Source organism: Musca domestica, unplaced genomic scaffold, assembly GCF_030504385.1.
Source record: "Musca domestica strain aabys unplaced genomic scaffold, Musca_domestica.polishedcontigs.V.1.1 13, whole genome shotgun sequence".
Taxonomy (NCBI): domain Eukaryota; kingdom Metazoa; phylum Arthropoda; class Insecta; order Diptera; family Muscidae; genus Musca; species Musca domestica.
The window spans coordinates 17,264,576-17,287,499 of NW_026712172.1; the positions used below are offsets into that span (position 1 = coordinate 17,264,576).

Sequence of the window (22,924 nt, forward strand, 5' to 3'; positions counted from 1 at the left end):
TCTTAAAAAAATCCACGCTCTACGAATCCTTAAGACAATTCTTTAAAAAAGTATACGCCCTAGAAGACCTTAAAAAAACCCACTCTCTATGAGTCTTTGAAAACAATTCTTTAAAAATGCACGACCTTGATTGTCCTAAAAATCGTTGAAAACATTCTTTACCCTTCCTTTTACAAGGACAAAAAATCCGAAGTATAATTTGATATACCCCAACCTCATCATATTTAAAGAAAACAGCAAAAAAAAAACCATCCCAAAAACTTCAACATATCAAACTCAACTTTGAAAAATCATATCAACTGACAAAACCATGCCACCTCACAAGAAAATACGACACCAACAGCAAAATAAAAAAATGAAACAGAAGGAGAATGCGAAGAACAACACAGAATGCCAATGAAACTGGAGAACTCAAAGAGTGTGGGAGAAAAACTGAAAAGTGAAACAAAAGTTTTTGGCAAGAGAACATAAAAACAAAATTAAAAAAAAAAGACAAAAAGACCAAAAGAGGAATGTAGTTGAGAAAATCTGTTTAAGCTTTGAGGAAAAGCATGGGAAATCAAGTGACAAATTTTTGAAAAGAAAATTGAGGATCCTTGAGAAAAGTTCTTTAAAAAATCACTGACAAGGGCTGTGAGGATCCTTCATATAGCTCTAAGGACCTTGAAAAAAAAATCTTTAAAAAATCCACGCTCTAGGTGTCTTTGAAAAAATTTCCCATTAAAAAAATTTAAAAAAATCCACGATAATTCTTCCAAGGGTCCTTGAAAAAAATTCCATTTAAAAAAGTAAAAAAAATCAAAAATAATTGCTCCAAGAGACTTGAAAAAATTTCCTTTAAAAAAATAAAAAAAATCTGCAATGCTTCTTGAAAAAAGTTTTCATTAAAAAAATTAAAAAACCCACGATATTTGCTCCAATGGTCCTTGAAAAAATTCCATTAAAAAAATAAAAATTAAAAAAGTATACAAATCAAAAATAATTGATCCAAGAAACTTGAAAAAATTTCAATTAAGAAAAAAAAAAATAAAAAAACCACGATCATTTCTCCAAGGGTCCTTGAAAAAAGTTTCAATTTAAAAAATAAAAAAATCTACGATGATTGCTCCACAAGTCCTCGAAAAAATTCCATTAAAAAATAAAAATTAAAAAAGTAAACAAATCAAAAATAATTGCTCCAAGAAATTTGAAAATTTTTCAATTAAAAAACAAAAATCCACGATAATTCCTCCAAGGCTTCTTAAAAAAGTTTCAATTTAAAAAATAAAAAAAATCCACGATAATTGCTCCAAGGGTCTTTGAAAAATTCCCATTTAAAAAAATAATAAAAATATCCAAGATAATGGTTCCGAGAATCCTTAAAAAATCCATTAAAAATAAATAAATAAGGAGCCCTTAAAGTCTTTTAAAAAATCCAAGCTCTAGGCATCCTTAAGACAATTCTTCAAAAAATTTTACGCCCAGGGAGACCTTAAAAAAAACTTTAAAAAAAAATCACGCTCTATGAGTCTTTGAAAAAAAAAATCTTTAAAAATGCACATAAATGCACGACCTTGATTGTTCTACAGATTCTTTACCCGGCTTCGAGAAATTAAAAAAAACAGTAAAGAAAGTCTTAAAGTCGGACGAGGCCGTCTTTATGATACCCTACACCACTTTGCTAATTTAGTAGAGCTGCGCATAACAATTAAAAGTTTTTATGGGAGAATTCAATCATACACGCTATGATTAGGATTATAATTTAAAGTTCAAAAGACTAAATATGCCGAAGCATTTGTATATTTTAAATTCAGACTTATATTGCCCATTTGGTGCACAATTAATTTGAAATCGGATAAAAATATATATGGGAGCTATATCCAAATCTGAATCGATCTCGATAAAATTTGGCACAGACATTTCTGAGCTGTATTTGATATATTTCCCTGAATATCGTTGTTACGGAGTGCATATTACGGCTGTGGGTAACAAATACAACAAATCGGATGAACAGTATATATGGGAGCTATAGCTATATTTGAACCGATCTTTTGACATATTTGACATACTAGCTTCTAGACTCAATTCGGTCGTATGTGCCAAATTCCATCCCATTTGGACAAATACATGACGTTTGGTACACAATTTAAGGCAAATCGGACTAAGGTATATATGGGAGCTATATCCAAATCTGACGCGATCTCGATAAAATTTAGCAAATGTATTTCTGAGCTATTTTTCAGATATTTCCCCAAATATTGTTGTTACAGAGTGCATATTACGACTGCGGAGGACAAAAATAACAAATCGGAAGAACAATATACGTGGGAGCTATAGCTATTTCTGAACCGATCTTCACCAAATTTGACATACTAGCTTCTAGACTCAATTCGGTCGTATGTGCCAAATTCCATCCCATTTGGGCAAATATTAGACGTTTGGTGCACAATCGAAGGTAAATCGGACGAAGTTATATATATGCGAGCTATATCCAAATCTGAACCGATCTCGATAAAATTTAGCAAATGTATTTCTGAGCTGTATTTGATATATTTCCCTAAATATTGTTGTTATTGAGTGCATATTACGTCTGCGGAGGACAAAAATAACATATCGGATGAACAATATATATGGGAGCTATAGCTACATCTGAACCGATTTCGGTTAAATTTGGCATACTTATTTTCAGGTCCAGTTTGATCGTACGTACAAAATTCGATACTATTCGGACTGATATTACACGTTTGGTGCACAATAAAAGTCAAATCGGACGAAGATATATATGGGACCTATATCTAAATTTTGACCGATTATCTCCAATTTCAATAGGGTTCGTCCTTGGGTCAAACAAATGATTTTTGCTAAATTTCATCTGGATAGGGCAATAAATGCGAACTGTACTTTGTTTACAAAAATACATGGACAGACGGACGGACGGACATGCATAAATCGACTCAGAATGTGATTCTATGCAGATCATCAAAAGGAACTATGGGTCTATCTCGTTTCCTTTTGCCTGTTACAAACAAATGCCCAAATGACCACCTTGTGGTGTAGGGTATAAAAACAAGTAAAAAAGCTGTTGGTTCGGCCGGCCGAACTTTGAATACACTCCACCATTTGGAACGAATTGGGCAATTCTCAAAATCAATAAAATCCGTTAAAAATTCTAGGGTCTATACGATGACGTGGACCGGCATAGGCAACTTTTGTCATAAGCCAGAACAATATTCAAATGCGATACTTGAAAAAAAAAATTCGGGTTAAAAATGTAGCTGAAATCATCAAAATACCGAATGTCGGGAGGTACCGTTATATGGGAGCTATACCAAAACGTGGACCTGCCTAGACAATTTTCTATCATAGGCTGTAGTATCTATTACGAACTTCAAATGCGAAATTTGAAACATTTCCGGTAAATAATGTCGCTAAAATCATCAAAATACCGAATATCGGGAGGTACCATTATATCGAAGGACTAAACCCGCATTTCCCGCAATTTTCTGTCACAGGCTGTAGCATCCATCCGAACTTCAAATACGACATCTCAAACAATTTCGGTGGGTATTGTACCTAAATTCGTCAAAATACCGAATATAGGGAGGTACTGATATATGGGGCCTATACGAAGACCTGGACCTGCATAGACAATTTTCTGTCACAGACTGTAGTATCCATTACGAACTTCAAATACCAAAATTCAAATAGTTCCGGTAAATAATGTCGCTAAAATCATTAAAATACCGAATATCGGGGGGTACCATTATATGGGGGCTATACGAACACGTGGACCTACAATGCCCAATTTCTGTCTTAGGCTGTAGTATTTATTACGAATTTCAAATACCAATTTTGAAACAATTCCGGTAAAAAATGTCGCTAAAATCATCAAAGTATCGAAAATAGAGAGGTATCCTTATATGGGGGCTATACGAAGACATGGACCTGCACAGACAATTTTCTGGCATAGGCTGTATTATCCATTACAAATCTCAAATGCGAAATTTGAAACAATTCCGGTAAATAATGTCGCTAAAATCATCAAAATACCGCCTATCGGGAGGTACCGTTATATGGTGGCTATACGAAGTCGTGGACCTACATGGCCCATTTTCAATACCAAAAGTCCTGCATACATAATACACATTTGAGTAAATTTTTATCAACTTATTTCATTTCGTTCGGAAGCTAGAGTGATTTCCACAGACGGACGGACATCGCTTAATTGACATAGAATTTTATGCTGATCAAAGGAATATATATACTTTGTGGGGTCTAAAATGTCTATTTCGAGGTGTTACAAACGGAATGACAAATTTAATATGCCCTCCATACTATGGTGGAGGGCATAAAAATACAGCAACGGTTTACACCTCAAGTAATTTAGATTTTTCCCAGAAATAGATGGCACACTTTGTTATGTGATCTTCGATGAGATATAATTTTATTTACGGGATTGCATTTTCGAATATCAAAGGCGTCCTGAAATTGCCCTAATGCGATTTATATTCTTTTCACCTCCAAAATAAAATGTTTACCATCCAATGAATATAGTAATCCGTCCAAGAACTTAGTTTGAAAACCTAACTCGCATAGCGCCACCTATTGACAGGAATTTTAGAAATAAAATATAGCAAAGACACGCACAAAATAGGTCTTTTTATTCCTATCCAAAAATAAATGGCATACTAGCCAAAATGATCTTTGATGAAGTATAATTTTGCCCACAGGATTCAATTTCTGAATTCCAAATTGTTCCTGAAAATATATATTTTTAAGATCCATATCCTTTTAACTCCTGAAAAATTACCCTCCAATGAAGAAAAAAACCCTCAAAATATTCCATTCAAAAATCAACATTTTAACACAAATTTCCCCCCCTCTCTAACAATGCAACAACACCCATAATGATGATGATGATGACGTCAGACGTCACTGCAACTACATCCTCAAAAGTATGCCACAGAGAACCATATCCACAGCGTAGATGCTAAGAAAACAAACTCAAAAGATTTGTTGGAAAACTAAAAGAAAACAAAAGCGCTTTTTTTAACAATGTAACGAAGTGAAATAAGAAAAAGAAATAACAACAACAACAGCAAAAACAACACAACGAATTGACACAAAAGCAAATGGGGTTAGAAGAAAATTTCAAAATGAATGAATCGTATAAAAACTATACAACGCCTCAAAGTATGCTTAAGTTTTTGGCAGACATTGAATATAGCACATATGGAGGTATTTTAGATTGGAAAAATTAGAGGTTATAGGTAAAATTGAAGGAAGATATTATTTTCACCCCTTGCTTTAGGAGTAGAAATCATAGGAAATAAAGGTCATTCCAAAAATATTTTTAAAGATTTTTGGCGGTTTAGAAAAAATTAAAAAAAAATTTCTTCTAGTCGAAAAAAGAGTAGAGGAAACTTGCTGACTGCAGTTTTGAAAATGAAAGAAGTAAAGAAGATAATTGAAGATTTTATTTAAAATTTCATAGAATTTTACTTAATTTATGGTATTTAAATTTTTTTTTATTTTGACCTTTCCCACTGGTTTTTATTTAAAATAAATTTTTATAATTGTTGGTCCTCATAAATATTTAAAAAATGGATTTACAATTGTTTCCACTTTTTTCTTTTTTTTAAGGAATTTCGCATTTTAATACGCTCCACCATAGTATGGAGGGTATACTAAGTTTGTCATTTCGTTTGTAACACCTCGAAATGTACATTTTAGGCCCCACAAAGTATATATATTCTTGATCAGCATAAAATTCTATATCGATTTAGCGATGTCCGCCCGTCTGTGGAAATCACTCTAGCTTCCGAACGAATTGAATTAGATTGATAAAATTTCACTCAAATATATATTATTTCAGCAGGACTTTTGGTATTGAAAATGGGTCATGTAGGTCCATGTTTTCGTATAGCCCCCATACAGCAGTACCTCCCGATATTCGGTATTTCGATGATTTTAGCGACGTTACTCCCCGGAATTGTTTCAAATTTGGTATTTGAAGATCGTAAGGATTACTACAGCCTATGACAGAAAATTGTCTATGCAGGTCTACGTCTTCATATAGCCCCCATATAACAGTACCTCCCTATATTCGGCACTTTGTTGATTTTAGCGACATTGTTCACCGGAATTGTTTCAAATTTGGCATTTGAAGTTCGTAATGGATACTACAGCCTATGACTTAAAATTGTCTGTGCAGCTCCACGTCTTCGTATAGCCCCCATATTACGGTACCTCCCGATATTCGGTATTTTGAGGATTTTAGCGACATTGCTCATCGGAATTGTTTCAAATTTGGTATTTGAAGTTTGTTATGGATACTACAGCCTAAGAGAAGAAATTGTCCGTGCAGGTCCACGCCTTCGTATGGCCCCCATATAACGGTACTTCCCGATATTTCGATGATTTTAGCGACATTATTCACCGATTTTTTTCTAAGTTTCGCATTTGAATATTGTAATGGCTTATGACAAATGTTACCTATGCATTTCCATGTCGTTGTATAGACCCTAATATAACAGCTACTTTCTGTATTTTTAAGATTTTAACAGAATTTTTAACGGATTTTATTGTTTTTGAGAATTGCCAAATTCCAAATGGTGGAGGGTATTCAAAGTTCGGCCCGGCCGAACTTACAGCTTTTTTAAAATAAATTGTTATAGTTGTTGTTCCCCTTAAAAACGTAAATAAAGGATTTACAATTTTTTCCACCTTTTAATTTTTTAAGGGAATATCTCTCTTTTTTAATAATTTAAATTCAATGATTATTGTCAACATTGAATTTAAATTATTTTTTGTAAAAAAATGTTCTTCTCCTGTCATTTTCCATTGAATAACTTTCTGAGGTCTAGGCGGTTAATATAATCTGTCATGATTGTTGTAACCTTTTTTTTTTTTTTTGTTTTGTTTTTGTATTAATAAAAATTTTATGTTACTAATTAACAACTAATTGCAGATGTTGAACATTTAACAAGGTTTTCCATGTATTTTATGTAGCGATGTACACAGAAAAAGCAACAACAACCACACTTACATGCTGCATTTGGAAAACAAGGGTTGTTATTGAAGCTTTCAATAAAATCGATTTAATATGCAAATTTTAATTTAGGTTTTTGTTGTTGTAGCCAGGAGCAAATAGGAGAAATATTTTTGTGTGAAAATTGGACAAATTTATGAATTCAAGGACAAATAAAGTCATAAATGGAGATAGGGCAATTAGGGTCTCTTTAAATTTGGAGAAATAATAAAATTTGAATCAATTTCTATGACGTTTAAAAACACAAGATTTAAAAAAATCCACGCCTGTAAAATTAAAAAACAAATATATATTTTTTTAAAGGGAAAATTTAAAAATATATTTCTTTAAAAACATTTAAAAATATAAGTTTTAAAAAAAATCCATACCAGTAAAATTAAAAAAAAAATGAAAAATATATATTTTTTAAAGTGAAAATTTAAAAATATATTTCTTTGTCTGCAAAACTTTGGAAAATTTTAATTTAAATATTTTTTTAGCAAAATATCTTTGTAATTTAAAAAAATATTTATTCAGAATAAAGGAAAATTGAGAAACTAACGTCTATTTGAAAAATACTATTTTTTAATTTATCTCTACAGAAATTTGATAAATTGGTAAAATATTTTCAAAAATTAGAATTTATGCAAATTAAAAAAAAAATAAAATATTTGTTAAAAAAATCTACAAAAACAAAATTTTTGAAATATCGACGTCTATAAGAATCGGAAAGAAATAATTTTAAAAAGAAAAAAAAGTAAATGAAAATTAAAAAAAAACATTTAAATGGAAATTAAAAAAAAATATTTATTTGAAAAAAGAATAACTTAAATAAAAAACGCTTGTGATAATTTAAGAAAAAAACAATCTTTAAAAATTTGAGAAAATTGTTTTTAAAAAATCCACGTCTTACATCAACGTTTTAAATTAATGTGAATGGAAATTGAAAAATAATAGTTTTTAAAAAATTTGACAATTGGAAACACATATTTTCAAAAAAATAAACGTGAATAGCATATGGGAAAAGAATATTTTCAAAAAAAAATTAACCTAAATGGAAATTTAAAAAAAAAATAATTTTTAAAAAATTCACTTCTAGGAGAATTGAGAAAAATATAATTTTAAAAAGATCCACGCCGATGAGAGTTGAAAAAATAATAATTAAAAAAGATCTATGTGTATGAGAATTGGAATGGTTGGATTTGGTGAAAGGAAATTTAAAAATAATAGTCTTAAAATATTTGACAATTGGAAAAAAATTATTTTCAAAAAAAAAAAATAAATAAATAAAAAAATAAACGTGAATGGTTTTTGAAAAAAAATGTTTTTAAAAAACCCACGTTTTAGGCAAATGGGAAAAGAATATATTCCAAAAAAAAATTAACGTAAATGGAAATTTAAAAAAATATAAATTTTGAACATTTCACGTCTATGAGAATAGAGAAAAATATTATTTTAAAAAGATCCACGCCGATGAGATTTGAAAAGAGATAATTTTTAAAAGATACATGTCTATGAGAATTGGAATGGTTGGAATTGGTGAATGGAAATTGTAAAATAATAGTTTTTAAAAAATTTGACAATTGGAAACAATTATTTCCAAATTATAAACATGAAAGGTTATTGGGAAAAAATGTTTTTAAAAAATCCACGTTTTACATTAAAGTTTTAAATTAATGTGAATGGAAATTGAAAAATAATAGTTTTAAAAATTTGACAATTACAAAAAAAAATATTTTCAAAAAAATAAACGTGAATGGCTATTGAAAAAAAATTAACGTTTAAAAAAATAATTCTAAAAAGATCCACGCCGATGAGAAATGAAAATAAATATTTTTTTAAAAGATTCATGTTTATGAGAATTGGAAAAAATAAAGAATTGTAAAAGAATAATTTCTAAATATATCCAAATCGGAGGGAATGAAAAAAAATAAAAATCCACATCTATGGGAATTGAAAACGTGAATCTTTTCCACGTCTATGAGAATTAGAATGGAATAATTATTAAAAAGATCCACGCCTATGAGAATTGGAAAAAATATATTTTTTAAAAAATGCGCGTCTATGGAAATTTAAACAAGTAAGAAAGCAGCTTAGTTCGGTCGAGCCGAACCTTTAATACCCTCCATCATTTGAAAAGAATTGAAAAATTTCAAAAAACTTCCGGAAACTACCACCTGAATGAAAACTATTAAATGGAGACTCTTCGAAGCCGCGGACCTGCACACGAAATTTTTTGTCACAGGCTGTAGTACCCATTACGAACTTCAAATACGAAATTTTGTGAAAATTCCGGTGAATAATGTCGCTAAAATCATGAAAATACAGAATATCGGGAGGTACCGTTATGTGGGGGACATACGAAGACGTGAACCTGCATACGAATTTTTTTGCCATAGGTTGTAGTACCCGTTAGGTTCTTCCAGTACAAAATTTGAAATTTGATTCCGGTGAATAAAGCTGGTGAAATCATCAAAATACCGAGAATCGGGAGATACCGTTATATTGTGGCTATACGAAGACGTAGACCGGCAATGACAATTTTCTGTCACAGGCTTTAGTATCCATTACGAACTTCAAATACAGAATTTGAAACATTTCCATTGTCGCATAAATCATCAAAATACCGAATATCAGGGGGTTCCGTTATATGGGGGCTATACGAAGGCGTGGACCTGCACATACAATTTTCTGTCATAGGTTGTAGTATTCATTACGAACTTCATATACCAAATTTGAAAGAATTCCGGTGAAAAATGTCGCTAAAATCATCAAAATATCGAATATCGGGAGGTGCCGTTATATTGTGGATGTACCAAAACGTGGGCCTACATGGCTCATTTTTAATACCAAAAGTCCTGCACATATAATACACATTTGAGTAAAATTGTATCTCTCTACTTCATTTCGTTCGGAAGCTAGAGTGATTTCCACAGACGGACGGACATCACTAAATCGACATAAAATTTTATGCTGATCATGAATATATGTGTACTTTATGGGATCTACGACAAATATCTAGGATGTTACAAACGGAATGACAGAGTTAATATACCCTCCTTTTCAAGGTGGAGGGTATAAAAATTATTTAAAAAAATCTACGGTTTTAGAAATTGGAAAAAATAATTGCAACAAATTTCGTATTTAAAATTCGTAAAGGGAACTTCAGCCTATGGCAAAAATTTCGTATGCAGGTCCACGTCTTCGTATGGTCCCCATATAAAGGTTTTCATTTAAGTGGTAGTTTTTGGGTTTTTTTTTTTTTTTTTTTTTTGAAATTTTTCAAGAGGTGGAGGATATAAAAAATTCAGCCCGGCCGAACTTATTTTTTATACTTATTAAAAATTACTTCTTAAAAATCAGTCTCCACCATAAGCTAAAAAAAACAACATCTTCTGGGAGTTGTTTTAAGAAAAATATTTTTTTTTATATTTTAAAAATGGGAAAACTTACAAAAATAATAAAAATACTTATTTTTAGAGAAATTTTACGATTTTTTTTATAAAATAAAAAATATATATTTTAAAATTCACATTTATAGAATTTTTTATAAAAATTGATAAAAAATTCCTAGTTCATAAAATTAAAATATAAAATGTACATCTGTGGAAAGTTAAAGTCTCCATGATAAGCTAAAAAAACAACATCTTCTGGGAGTTTTTTTTAAAAAAAATATTTTTTTAAATATTTCATAGATGTGAAAATTAAAAAAAATAATAATAAAAATACATATTTTTATAGAAACTTTACAATTTTTTTATAAAATACACAAAAATTGTCATTTCAAAAAAATTCACATTTATAGAATTTTTTATAAAAATTGATTATTGAATTATTGATTGAATTGATTCATAAAATTAAAATATAAAATTTACATCGTTGGAAAGTTAAAAAAATAAATTCTAAGGGTGTTTCAATAAAATTTTTTTTAATAAATTCCCAATTCTTTGTCTTTTGAGAAATTAATTAAAAATATTATCCCCAAAATTTTGTTTTTGCTCCACTGTAGCAACCCGACCCCCTAGCTACCTCTTAACCATACCAGTAATGTTTTCAATGTGTATATATATATATATATATATGTATTTAAGTATTGTGTAATTGTAGATGTAATGTGTTATAGACAACAACAACAACAACAAAATGAACAACAGCAACAACAACATAATTGAAGTAGCATTAAATGTTCGTTGGAACGGAAGCGTTTACAACTTGTGGCTGGCTGGCTGGCTATAGCTGGCTTATTGTTGTTGGCTATAGTTCTTGCTGTTGTGCTTGTTGTTCCCATTGTAATGGTGGTGGTGGTCGTCGTAGTGATGACGTCTGGTGCTGGCTTTGCCCGAAAGTATGCTACAAAACTAAAACTGTAAACATCAATTTGGGTCAACATCTCCATCTCCATATAATCAGCTAAACTGCTGTGCGGTTGTTTAACCACCAACAATCGACCTTGTTCGCCTCTTTACAGCCCATTCCCTCTCTAACTCAGTTTCTCTCTCTCTCTCCTTTCCCTCTATATCTATCTTTAGCTCTTTTGCTCATAACTGTGTGTATTTGTGTGTGTGTGCTATTGTGGGCCATTTAACCAATAAATATAGAGTTTAATTGAATTTGAAACTAAAATTGTTCGATGTGTAAATTTGAACTCGCTCTCCACCTCTCTCTCTCTTTCACTGTGTCTCTCCTCTGCAGTGCAATGTTGATCTATATTTTGTTGGTGTAATAACGTATTGTGCTAATATCTCTTTTCCCCCTCACCGCCCCTTTGAAACTCCATCCCGTAAAAAAGGTATTCAAGCCTGTGTTGAACTAAAATTGAACTAAAATTAAACTAAAGAAAAAAAGAAATAAATTTGCAACAAAAATTTTTACAGATTTACAATGTGGCTGTGCTTTAACGCAATTCGGAAAAGTCTCACCAGGTAGAGAATTTATATTTGTTTTTTTTTTTCTTTTTATTTATTTGAATTTAATTTAATATTTATAAGCCTTTCTACCTTAGCAAAAAAAAGAAACACAATATTCAATGAAATAAATGCCATATATTTTTATTTGAAAATCTAACAGTCATTGAAATTAAATTTATTTGTTTGTAAACCATTTATTCCGAATCTCTGATAATCTTTCAATTATGAATGTTGATATGGGATTTCCAAATTGTACTGGGGTTTTTGTCCCAAAATATTTTTCGATGGACAATAAAATAAAAAAAAAAAAATAAATAAATCTAATGAATTAATTTATATAAAATAATAAATAAAAAAAAGAAAAATTTAAATATTTCAACAAATTAAAAAATAAAATAGCAATGTAATAAATATATTAAAAATTATAAAAATAAAATAAATACAGAATAAAAAATAGTAAGGAAAGTCTTAAAGTCGGGCGGACCGACTTTATGATACCCCACACCTCTTCGCTAATTTAGTAGAGCTCCACATAACAATTAAAAGTTTTTATGGGAGAATTCAATGATTAGAATTATAATTTAAAGTTCAAAGGACTAAGTATGCCGAAGCATTTGTATCTTTTAAATTCGGACTTGTATTGCCCATTCGGTGCACAATTAACATGAAATCGGATTAAAATATATATGCGAGCTATATCCAAATCTGAACCGATATCGATAAAATTTAGCAAATATATTTCTGAGCTGTATTTGATATATTTCCCCAAAAATTGTTGTTGCATAGTGCATATTACGGCTGGGGGGGGGGGGACAAATATAAAAAATCGGATCGGAGCTATATCTGAACCGATCTTCACCAAATTTGACATAATAGCTTCTAGACCCGATTCGGTCGTATGTGCCAAATTCCATCTCATTTGGACAAATATAAGACGTTTGGTACACAATTTAAGGCAAATCGGACGAAGTTATATAGGGGAGCTATATCCAAATCTGAACCGATCACGATAAAATTTGTCAAAGGTATTTCTGAGCTGCATTTGATGAATTTCCCCAAATATTGTTGTTACAGAGTGCATATTACGGCTGCGGAGGACAAAAATAACAAATCGGATGAACAATATATATGTGGGAGCTTTAGCTATATCTGAACCGATCTTCACCAAATTTGACATACAAGCTTCTAGACTCAATTCGGTCGTATGTGCCAAATTCCATCCCATTTGGACAAATATTAGATGTTTGGTGCACAATAAAAGGTAAATCGGACGAAGTTATATATGGGAGCTATATCCAAATCAGAACCGATCTCGATAAATTTAGCAAATGTATTTCTGAGCTGTATTTGATATATTTCCCCAAATATTGTTGTTACAGAGTGCCATATTTTTTATCGCATGCGATTTTTTCAATTTGACTCACAATTTTGAATTGAAAATTTTCTAATTTTTTACAACCCTCAACACTACGCTTTGGGGGTATTAGATGCATGTCACAATTATCGGCGGATCCTCACGAAATTATATGGGGGTAGGGTTAGGGTCAGAATTAAAGCCTATTGTTCTTAAGGGGACTAAAAATTTTAAATTTTTCTAATTTGTAGTTGCCACAAATTGAAAACTAATCGACACGGAATTTCGCATCAGAAAAGAGTTAAGGACAGGGAAGAAGTCTAGCATTTTGGATGACTATTGGATTATATTTATCTATAAAACGGACCACAACTTTCGTGTGTAACTGTTAGAATACAACACGACGGAGTACGTGAATATTGGCCAAATTCTCCAAGTCTGGGCAGGGCTCTTTGACATTATTTCAAAAACGAAACCTTCCAAAATGGATTTGGATATAAGGAGACTTCGAACATATATGGTAGTGTTGTAGGGTATCAGATGGTCGGCCCCGCACGACGATAGCCGTTGCTTACTTGTTTTAATATATATCTTGCGTTGTCCCAACCAGTGCCATATTTTGAGTAGATCTGCATCATTTACTTTATATGAGATATTATTTGGAAAATGTTAAAATGTGAGAGAATTGCCAGATAGAGTGGGCCGAAGTATTCAAATTCATCTAATACTTATAACAATATTGGGATGTCCAAATTAAATCAAAATTTTAAACTTTTGTCGGGGGGAGGTACCAGAAGCTGTAGGTCAATAATTAAAAAACAAATTCATGTCAGATCTCTGGTTGAGATTTGGTAACCAATTCCATCTTTGCATAGAATAGCTGAGCTGTTTTGTAAGCTGTGAGAGATATAAGAACTAAATATTGTAAACCTTTGTCGGGAGATAACAGAAAGGATGAACTGATATCTATCATCCCCCCTATCCGATCTTGGGTTAATACAAAAAAAAAATTGGGATGTGCGAAATTTGAAGAGAATCGTATACTTATTTCAATTTTAAAGTGCACTTTATTATTCAAAATTTTGACCCTTTGTGTGGAAGGTTCCAGAAGGAGTCAATCGATATATTCCATCTTCACACCAGATCTCGTGTTGGTAAAAATATTGTTATGTGTGAAATTTTGAAAGAATCCAATACTTACTACGCATTTCATGAGAGTTTGGGTTATTCCAAACTTTGACCCGTTGTGGGGGAGGCACCAGAATGAGTAGACCGATTAATTCCACGTTCATTTGTGGATTTTAAAGATAATCGGAAGCTTATTTCGCATTTTATCAGAGATATTGGGTTATTCAAAATTTTCACCCGTTGTGGGCGAGGTATCAGAAGGAGTCGGCCGATATCTACCATCTTTACAAAAGATCTCGCATTAGTAAAAATATTTTGATATGTGCAATTGGAAGACAATCGGACACTTGCATTACATTTTATAAAAGTTGTAATTATTCAAAATTTTGAGCCTTTGTGGGCAAGGTATTTGATAGCGTGGGCCGATTTTATCCATTTTCGCATCTGACTTAATTCTGATTCAAATATTTGAATTACCAAAATTTGGCCGGGCCGAACTTTTAACGCCATCCACCATTTGGAACGAATTTCGCAATTTTCAAAAAAATAAAATCCGTTAAAAATTCTGTTAAAATCTTAAAAATGCCGAATGTAGCCATTATATTAGGGTCTATACGACGTCATGGATCAGCATAGACAATTTTTGTCATAAGCCATTACAATATTCAAATGCGAAACTTGAAAAAAATCGGTGAATAATGAAGCTAAAATTATCAAATACCGAAAATAGGGAGGCACCATTATATGGGGGTTATACCAAAACGTGGACCTACATGACCCATTTTCAACACCAAAAGTCCTGCAGTTTTTTTTTTCGCATAGAAAAAAATCGCAGTACCCCAGGACAGGCGGTTTCTTCCCCTGGCGGTTTTTTTCCGCATAGAAAAAATTCGCAGGACCCCAGGACTGGTGGTTTTTTTTCGCATAGAAAAAAATCGCAGGACCCCAGGACTGGCGGTTTTTTTCCCATAGAAAAAAATCGCAGGACCCCAGGACTGGCGCATAGAAAAAAATCGCAGGATCCCAGGACTGGCGGTTTTGTTTCCCGCATAGAAAAAAATCGCAGCACCCCAGGACTGTCGGTTTTTTTCGGCATAGAAAAAAATTGCAGGACCCCAGGACTGGCGGTTTTTCTCGACATAGAAAAAAAATCGCAGGACCCCGGTTTTTTTCGGCATAGAAAAAAAATCGCAGGACCGCCGGACTGGCGGTTTTTTTCCGCATAGAAAAAAATCGCAGGGCCCCAGGACTGGTGGTTTTGTTTCCCGCATAGAAAAAAGTCGCAGGACCCCAGGACTGGCGGTTTTTTTTCGCATAGAAAAAAATCGCAGGACCCCAGGACTGGCGGTTTTTTTTCGCATAGAAAAAAAATCGCAGGACCCCAGGACTGGCGGTTTTTTTTCGCATAGAAAAAAAATCGCAGGACCCCAGGACTGGCGGTTTTTTTTCGCATAGAAAAAAAAATCGCAGGACCCCAGGACTGGCGGTTTTTTTTCGCATAGAAAAAAATCGCAGGACCCCAGGACTGGCGGTTTTTTTTTCGCATAGAAAAAAAATCGCAGGACCCCAGGACTGGCGGTTTTTTTTTCGCATAGGAAAAAATCGCAGGACCCCAGGACTGGCGGTTTTTTTTCGCATAGAACTGGCGGTTTTGTTTCCCTGGCGGTTTTGTTTCCCGCATAGAAAAAAATCGCAGGACCCCAGGACTGGCGTTTTTTTTTCGCATAGAAAAAAATCGCAGGACCCCAGGACTGGCGGTTTTGTTTCCCGCATAAAAAAAAATCGCAGGACCCCAGGACTGGCGGTTTTTTTCGCATAGACAAAAAAATCGCAGGACCCCAGGACTGGCGGTTTTTTTCCGCATAGACAAAAAAATCGCAGGACCCCAGGACTGGCGGTTTTTTTTCCGCATAGACAAAAAAATCGCAGGACCCCAGGACTGGCGGTTTTTTTCCGCATAGACAAAAAAAATCGCAGGACCCCAGGACTGGCGGTTTTTTTCCGCATAGACAAAAAAATCGCAGGACCCCAGGACTGGCGGTTTTTTTCCGCATAGAAAAAAATCGCAGGACCCCTGGTGGTTTTTTTTCCGCATAGAAAAAATTGCAGGACCCCAGGACTGGCGGTTTTTTTTCCGCATAGAAAAAAATCGCAAGACCCCAGGACTGGCGGTTTTTTTTCGGTATAGAAAAAAAATCTCAGGACCCCAGGACTGGCGGTTTTTTCCGCATAGAAAAAAATCGCAGGACCCCAGGACTGGCGGTTTTTTCCGCATAGAAAAAAATCGCAGGACACCAGGACTGGCGGTTTTTTCCGCATAGAAAAAAATCGCAGGACACCAGGACTGGCGGTTTTTTCCGCATAGAAAAAATCGCAGGACCCCAGGACTGGCGGTTTTTTTCCGCATAGAAAAAAAATCGCAGGACCCCAGGACTGGCGTTTTTTTTCAGTACTGGCGGTTTTTTTCAGTACCGGCGGATTTTTTCTGTATAGAAAAAATTCAGCCGATTTTCGGTTAGGACCCTATTTTTTGTTAAAGGAAAACATTTCCTATTGAAAAAAATTCTCAAGCTCACAGTCTTTGCTTTTTGTCCTCCCCATTAAATTGAATGCTTCTTGGCCACATTTCTTTATTTTATTATCCTTTCATGTGCGACCTTTATATACCTAGTATTTTCTTTGGCCTAATGAAAGCGGCATCTGCTGCGGCTGCTAACTGGAAAACAAAGAACAAAAATTTTGCCCTAAACCGAATTACCTTTATTTAGTTGGCCCACAAATAACCACACTTGATTGGATGTTAGAGGAGACGGCAAGAAATGCAGAAGCGAATCGTGTGGCGGCAGATGGCTTTGTTTCCGAACTTGTCACCCATATGAGAAAATATTTTTCCACCAAAGGACAATAAAAGGCGAACCGAACAACGAGTTGGGCGAATTGAAAAACAACAGAAAATGACAAAAATAACACCAATTGACCTCAATTTGTTTGTGTCAATTTATTGTTGCTCATTCAGTCAGTCCGACGGTCGGTCGTTGGATGTCATTGCAAAGAGAAAAAAGGACATGGGCAATAAAATCAACACATGCCCCCAGCCTCGACATATGCATGTAAAATAAAGTTATTTTTTCTCTCACACTCCTCTCACTTCAACCCCAGCTCTGCCTCTCCGACCACTTGAGCAACACCCCAGCAATAACAATATTCTCACCTTTGGCATCTCTTCTGAAATTCATTTGATTGTTGTCGTTGTTGTTTTTTTTTTCCAACAGAACAGAAAACAAATAAAGGACTTACATCCATTCGTACATAAAAACAATATAAGAGGATATGTCGACATACCGACATTGACATGTAAATAAATAACAAATCACAAAACTATAAAAGCCGCAGATGGCCGGAGGAAATCTGAGGGAAGGGGGTGTTGAAATAAATCAAAAATAAAACCACAAATGGGGTAGAAATTTTTCTTAGGAAAAAATCCTTTGAACTGGGGTCACAGAGAAACTTTCTCGAGGCGGAAAAATCCTTTGACCAGGGGTCTCAGAGAGATTTTTACTAGGCGAAAAAAATCCTGTGACCAGGTGGGTCTCGGAATTTTTTTTAGGCGGAAAAAATCCTGCGACCAGAGGGTCTCGGAATTTTTTCTAGGCGGAAAAAATCCAGTGACCAGGGGGGGTCTCAGAATTTTTTCTAGGCGGAAAAAATCCAGTGACCAGGGGGGGTCTCAGAATTTTTTCTAGCTGACCAGGGGGGGTCTCTGAATTTTTTCTAGGCGGAAAAAATCCTGTGACCAGAGGGGTCTCAGAATTTTTTCTAGGCGGAAAAAATCCTGTGACAAGAGGGGTCTCAGAATTTTTTCTAGGCGGAAAAAATCCATGAGACCAGTGGTCTCAGAATTTTTTCTAGGCGGAAAAAATCCATGAGACCAGTGGTCTCAGAATTTTTTCTAGGCGGAAAAAATCCATGAGACCAGTGGTCTCAGAATTTTTTCTAGGCGGAAAAAATCCATGAGACCAGTGGTCTCAGAATTTTTTCTAGGCGGAAAAAATCCATGAGACCAGGGGGGTCTCAGAATTTTTTCTAGGCGGAAAAAATCCATGAGACCAGGGGTCCCCGAATTTTTTCTAGGCGGAAAAAATCCATGAGACCAGGGGTCCCCGAATTTTTTCTAGGCGAAAAAAATCCTGTGACCAGGGGGGTCTCGGAATTTTTTCTAGGCGAAAAAAATCCTGTGACCAGGGGGGTCTCGGAATTTTTTCTAGGCGAAAAAAATCCTGTGACCAGGGGGGTCTCGGAATTTTTTCTAGGCGAAAAAAATCCTGTGACCAGGGGGGTCTCGGAATTTTTTCTAGGCGGAAAAAATCCAGTGACCAGGGGGGGTCTCAGAATTGTTTCTAGGCGGAAAAAATCCAGTGACCTGGGGGGTCCCAGAATTTTTTCTAGGCGGAAAAAATCCTGTGACCTGGGGGGTCCCAGAATTTTTTCTAGGCGGAAAAAATCCTGTGACCTGGGGGGTCCCAGAATTTTTTCTAGGCGGAAAAAATCCTGTGACCTGGGGGGTCCCAGAATTTTTTCTAGGCGGAAAAAATCCTGTGACCAGAGTGGTCTCGGAATTTTTTCTAGGCGGAAAAAGTCCTGTGACCAGGGTGGTCTCGGAATTTTTTCTAGGCGGAAAAAATCAATGAGACCAGTGGTCTTGGAATTTTTTCTAGGCGGAAAAAATCCATGAGACCAGTGGTCTCGGAATTTTTTCTAGGCGGAAAAAATCCATGAGACCAGTGGTCTCGGAATTTTTTCTAGGCGGAACAAATCCATGAGACCAGTGGTCTCAGAATTTTTTCCAGGCGGAAAAAATCCTAGGCGGAAAACATCTTTGACCAGGGGTCACAGAGAGATTTTTTAGGCGAAAAAATCCTTTGACCAGGGGTCTCAGCGTGATTTTTTTAGGGGGAAACAATCCCCTGGGCTCCCACTGAATTTTTTTTCTAGGCGGAAAAAATCCTCTGGGTTCCCAGAGTAATTTTTTCCAGGCGGAAAAAATCCTCTGGGGTCGCAGAGTAATTTTTTCTAGGCGGAAAAAATCCTCTGGGGTCCCACAGTAATTTTTTTAAGCGGAAAAAATCCTCTGGGGTCCCAAAGTAATTTTTTTAAGCGGAAAAAATCCTCTGGGGTCCCAAAGTAATTTTTTTAAGCGGAAAAAATCCTCTGGGGCCCAGAGTAATTTTTTCTAGGCGGAAAAAATCCTCTGGGGCCCCAGAGTAGTTTTTTCTAGGCGGAAAAAATCCTCTATGGTCACAGAGAGATTTTTTATAGACGGAAAAAATACTCTGGGGTCACAGAGAGATTTTTTCTAGGCGGAATAAATCCTCTGGGGTCCCAGAAAATATATTTTTCCAGGCGGAAAAAATCCTCTGGGGTCACAGAGAGATTTTTTCTAGGCGGAAAGAGTCCTCAGACCTGGGGTCCAAAGGCGGACAAAATCCTAAGTAAAAAAATCCTCAGACTTTTTCCCAGAGAGATTTTTTCTAGGCGGAAAAAATCCGCAGACTTTTTTCTAAAAATGGTCTGACCTGGGTCCGAAACATTTTTTTTGCCAAAGAATTTTTCCTTACCAAAAGATATTGAGTCTTTATTTATTTTATTTTAGTTTTCAGTTGAATCTAAATGAATATTTAATTTTAAAATTCCTCTCCTAAAACCTCTGACACGCTTTTCAACTTCTGCCCGGACAGAAAACCTTTCATTTTTGGCAAATAACATGTGATTTCCTTTAGAAGGAAATTGAAATGAAATGTATACGCCATAGTGCTACATATACTCAGCCACACCCGCAACGAAACATTAATGCAATTTTCGATTTTCCGAAATATCTCCTGCCCTCTCCCCTCTCTCCAAATCTTTTCCTAGTTCCAAGTTTCCAGCAAATCAACAACTGGTACACAATCAGAGTAAATAAAACACAACTGCCTATCAATCAGCAAACAACCGTTAAACGAGGGCCAAGACGAGGGCCAGGTGATGTAGGAGGGGAAGGGAGGGGAGGGGAGGGGTCAACAATTTTCCAATAAATTCGTATTTAATAGACGATGATCTGTTGAAGAGGCCAATTGCAGCCCATTATCATTTTCACACCTTAATTGTTTGGGGTTATTTTTGTGTAACTGCCGGGCCATATTTGGACGGCCAATTTCTACGCCTCACCGCTCTCGCTGACCCGAAGCAGTCATTTCTTGGTAGCGTAAAATCAATTGACCAATGTGTGGCTCTTTGCTGCTCTTTTTATTTTATGGCTCATGGATCGAACATTCAATGGTGGGTTTTAATTTTTATTGAATTTTGCAATTAGGGTATATTAGGGTGGGACGGAAAGGGGGCAGAGAGCAGGATTCAAGGATCCAAATTCAGATAAAAAGGTATAAGAAGAGCTTCGTTTTTTTTTTTTTTTTTTTTTTTGGAATCCGAAATCAATTTATTTTTGTCTTGCTGGACCACCCTAATATTCCTCCACTTCACTGAATTTTTAAGGCTACTGTTCAGCAATTTTCGTTGCTAATTATCACGAGGTTTCCGTTCAATGGTGTAAAATGTTCAGCTCATCCATGCTGAACATAAAACGGAAAGAGTTGTTCATTTGTGCCAACTATGGACTCTGTATTTGCACCCAGGGATGGGATGTCGTAATTTATGTTAGATATTATTACCAAATCTATTGTAAACATAATTTTCAAGGTTTACATCACATAAAGACAGTTATTTTTGGCAAAAAAAAAATCCTTTCAATACAAAAGTGTACATTTTTTTGAGGTTTTTGACATTTTATACGTTTTATACATTTGTCAACATTTTATATTCTCTCCATCTATATTGCCTCAATTTTATACAAATGTCCTTAAACATAAAATGTAACACATTTTTTTTTTTTAAATTTTTAAGTTTTTTTTTTTGACGTATTATACATTTGTAGAAAACTGAATATTTTGTGGATTTAAATGCCCTAATTTCATTTTGGATAGTCGGTGATATTAAAAAGTACAAAAATGTAATTTTTTGAGGTTTTTGACATTTTATACGTTTTATACATTTGTAAAAATTTTATATTCTCTCCATTGATATTGTCTAAATTTTGAACAAATAACCATAAACAAACAATTGTAACACAATTTTTTTTTTAATTTTTAAGTTTTTTGACGTATTATACATTTTATACATTTGTAGAAAACTCGATATTTTGTTAATTTAAATCCCTAATTTCATTTTGGATAGTCTGTGATATAAAAAGTAGCAAAGAAAAACATAATTTCAATACAACAATAAAGATTTTTTGAAGTTCTAGACGTATTATACGTTTTATACATTTTGTAAAAAACTGTTTATTTTGTCCATTCCAATGGCCTAAATTTGAATGCAATAATTTCGAATAGTAAAAATCTAATTTTAATACAAAAGTGTAAATTTTTTGAGGTTTTTGACATTTTATACGTTTTATACATTTGTAAAAATTACAGATTTTTCCCACATAAACCCTTAAAAGTAAAGTAAAAAATAACCATAAATGACAATTGTAACTCAAAATTGCTCAAAGTGTCCATTTCTTGTGGATTTTGACATATTATACGTTTTATACATTTTGTAAAAAACTGATTTTTTTTCATTGCAATGGCCTAAATTTGAATGCAATAATTTCGGGTAGTAAAAATCTAATTTTAATATAAAATTGAATTTTTTTGAGGTTTTTGACATATTATACACTTTATACATTTGTAAAAATTACAGTTTTTTCCCACCCATACGCCTTTACTATTAAAAAATAAAAATAAATAACAATTGCAACCTAAAATTGCTCGATTTTGAGGTTTACGGCATAATATACGTTTTATACAATTTGTAAAAAAGTGTACATTTTCAAGTGACCTTAACTATGTTTTGGATATTTTGTAACATTAAAAATTGTAAAAAATTGAATTTTGATATGAGAGTGCCAATTTTTTAGGTTTTTGACATTTTGTAAAAATTACAGATTTTTCCCACACACATGCACTTATTATTAAAGAATAACCATAATCAAACAATTGCAATGAAAAATCGTCATATCTTGAAATCTTGGACGTATTATACGTTTTTATACATTTTGTAAAAAAATGTATATTTTGTAAAAAATTGTATATCGTCCATTCAAATGCACTAAATTATGTTTGGAATGTTTTGTAACATAAAATATTTTTAAGAAATTGTATTTGAATACAAAAGAGTAAATATTTTGAGGTTTTTGACATTTTATACTTTTGTGAAAATTACAGAAATTTCCCACTTTCATGTAGTAAAAAATATACATAAATGATTATTGACACTAAAAATTGTTCAATTTTGAGGTTTTCGACGTATTATACGTTTTATACATTTTGTAAAAAAATTGTATATTTTGTCCATTTAAGTGACCTAAATTATGTTTGGGATATGTTGTAACATAAAAATTAGTAAAAACTGAATTTTAATACACAAGTGTCCATATCTTGAGGTTTTTGA

General features: G+C 33.6%; 1 protein-coding gene across 1 annotated transcript in view; it reads left to right on the forward strand.

Moving 5' to 3' along the window:
• The window catches only part of LOC101896376 (potassium voltage-gated channel protein eag), a 274,849-nt gene that overhangs the window by 189,462 nt on the left and 62,463 nt on the right, over positions 1-22,924 (forward strand). The window contains exon 5 of the mRNA XM_059118706.1: positions 11,884-11,931. Coding sequence (XP_058974689.1) covers positions 11,884-11,931 — 48 coding nt within the window. The remainder of the gene's footprint in view (positions 1-11,883; positions 11,932-22,924) is intronic.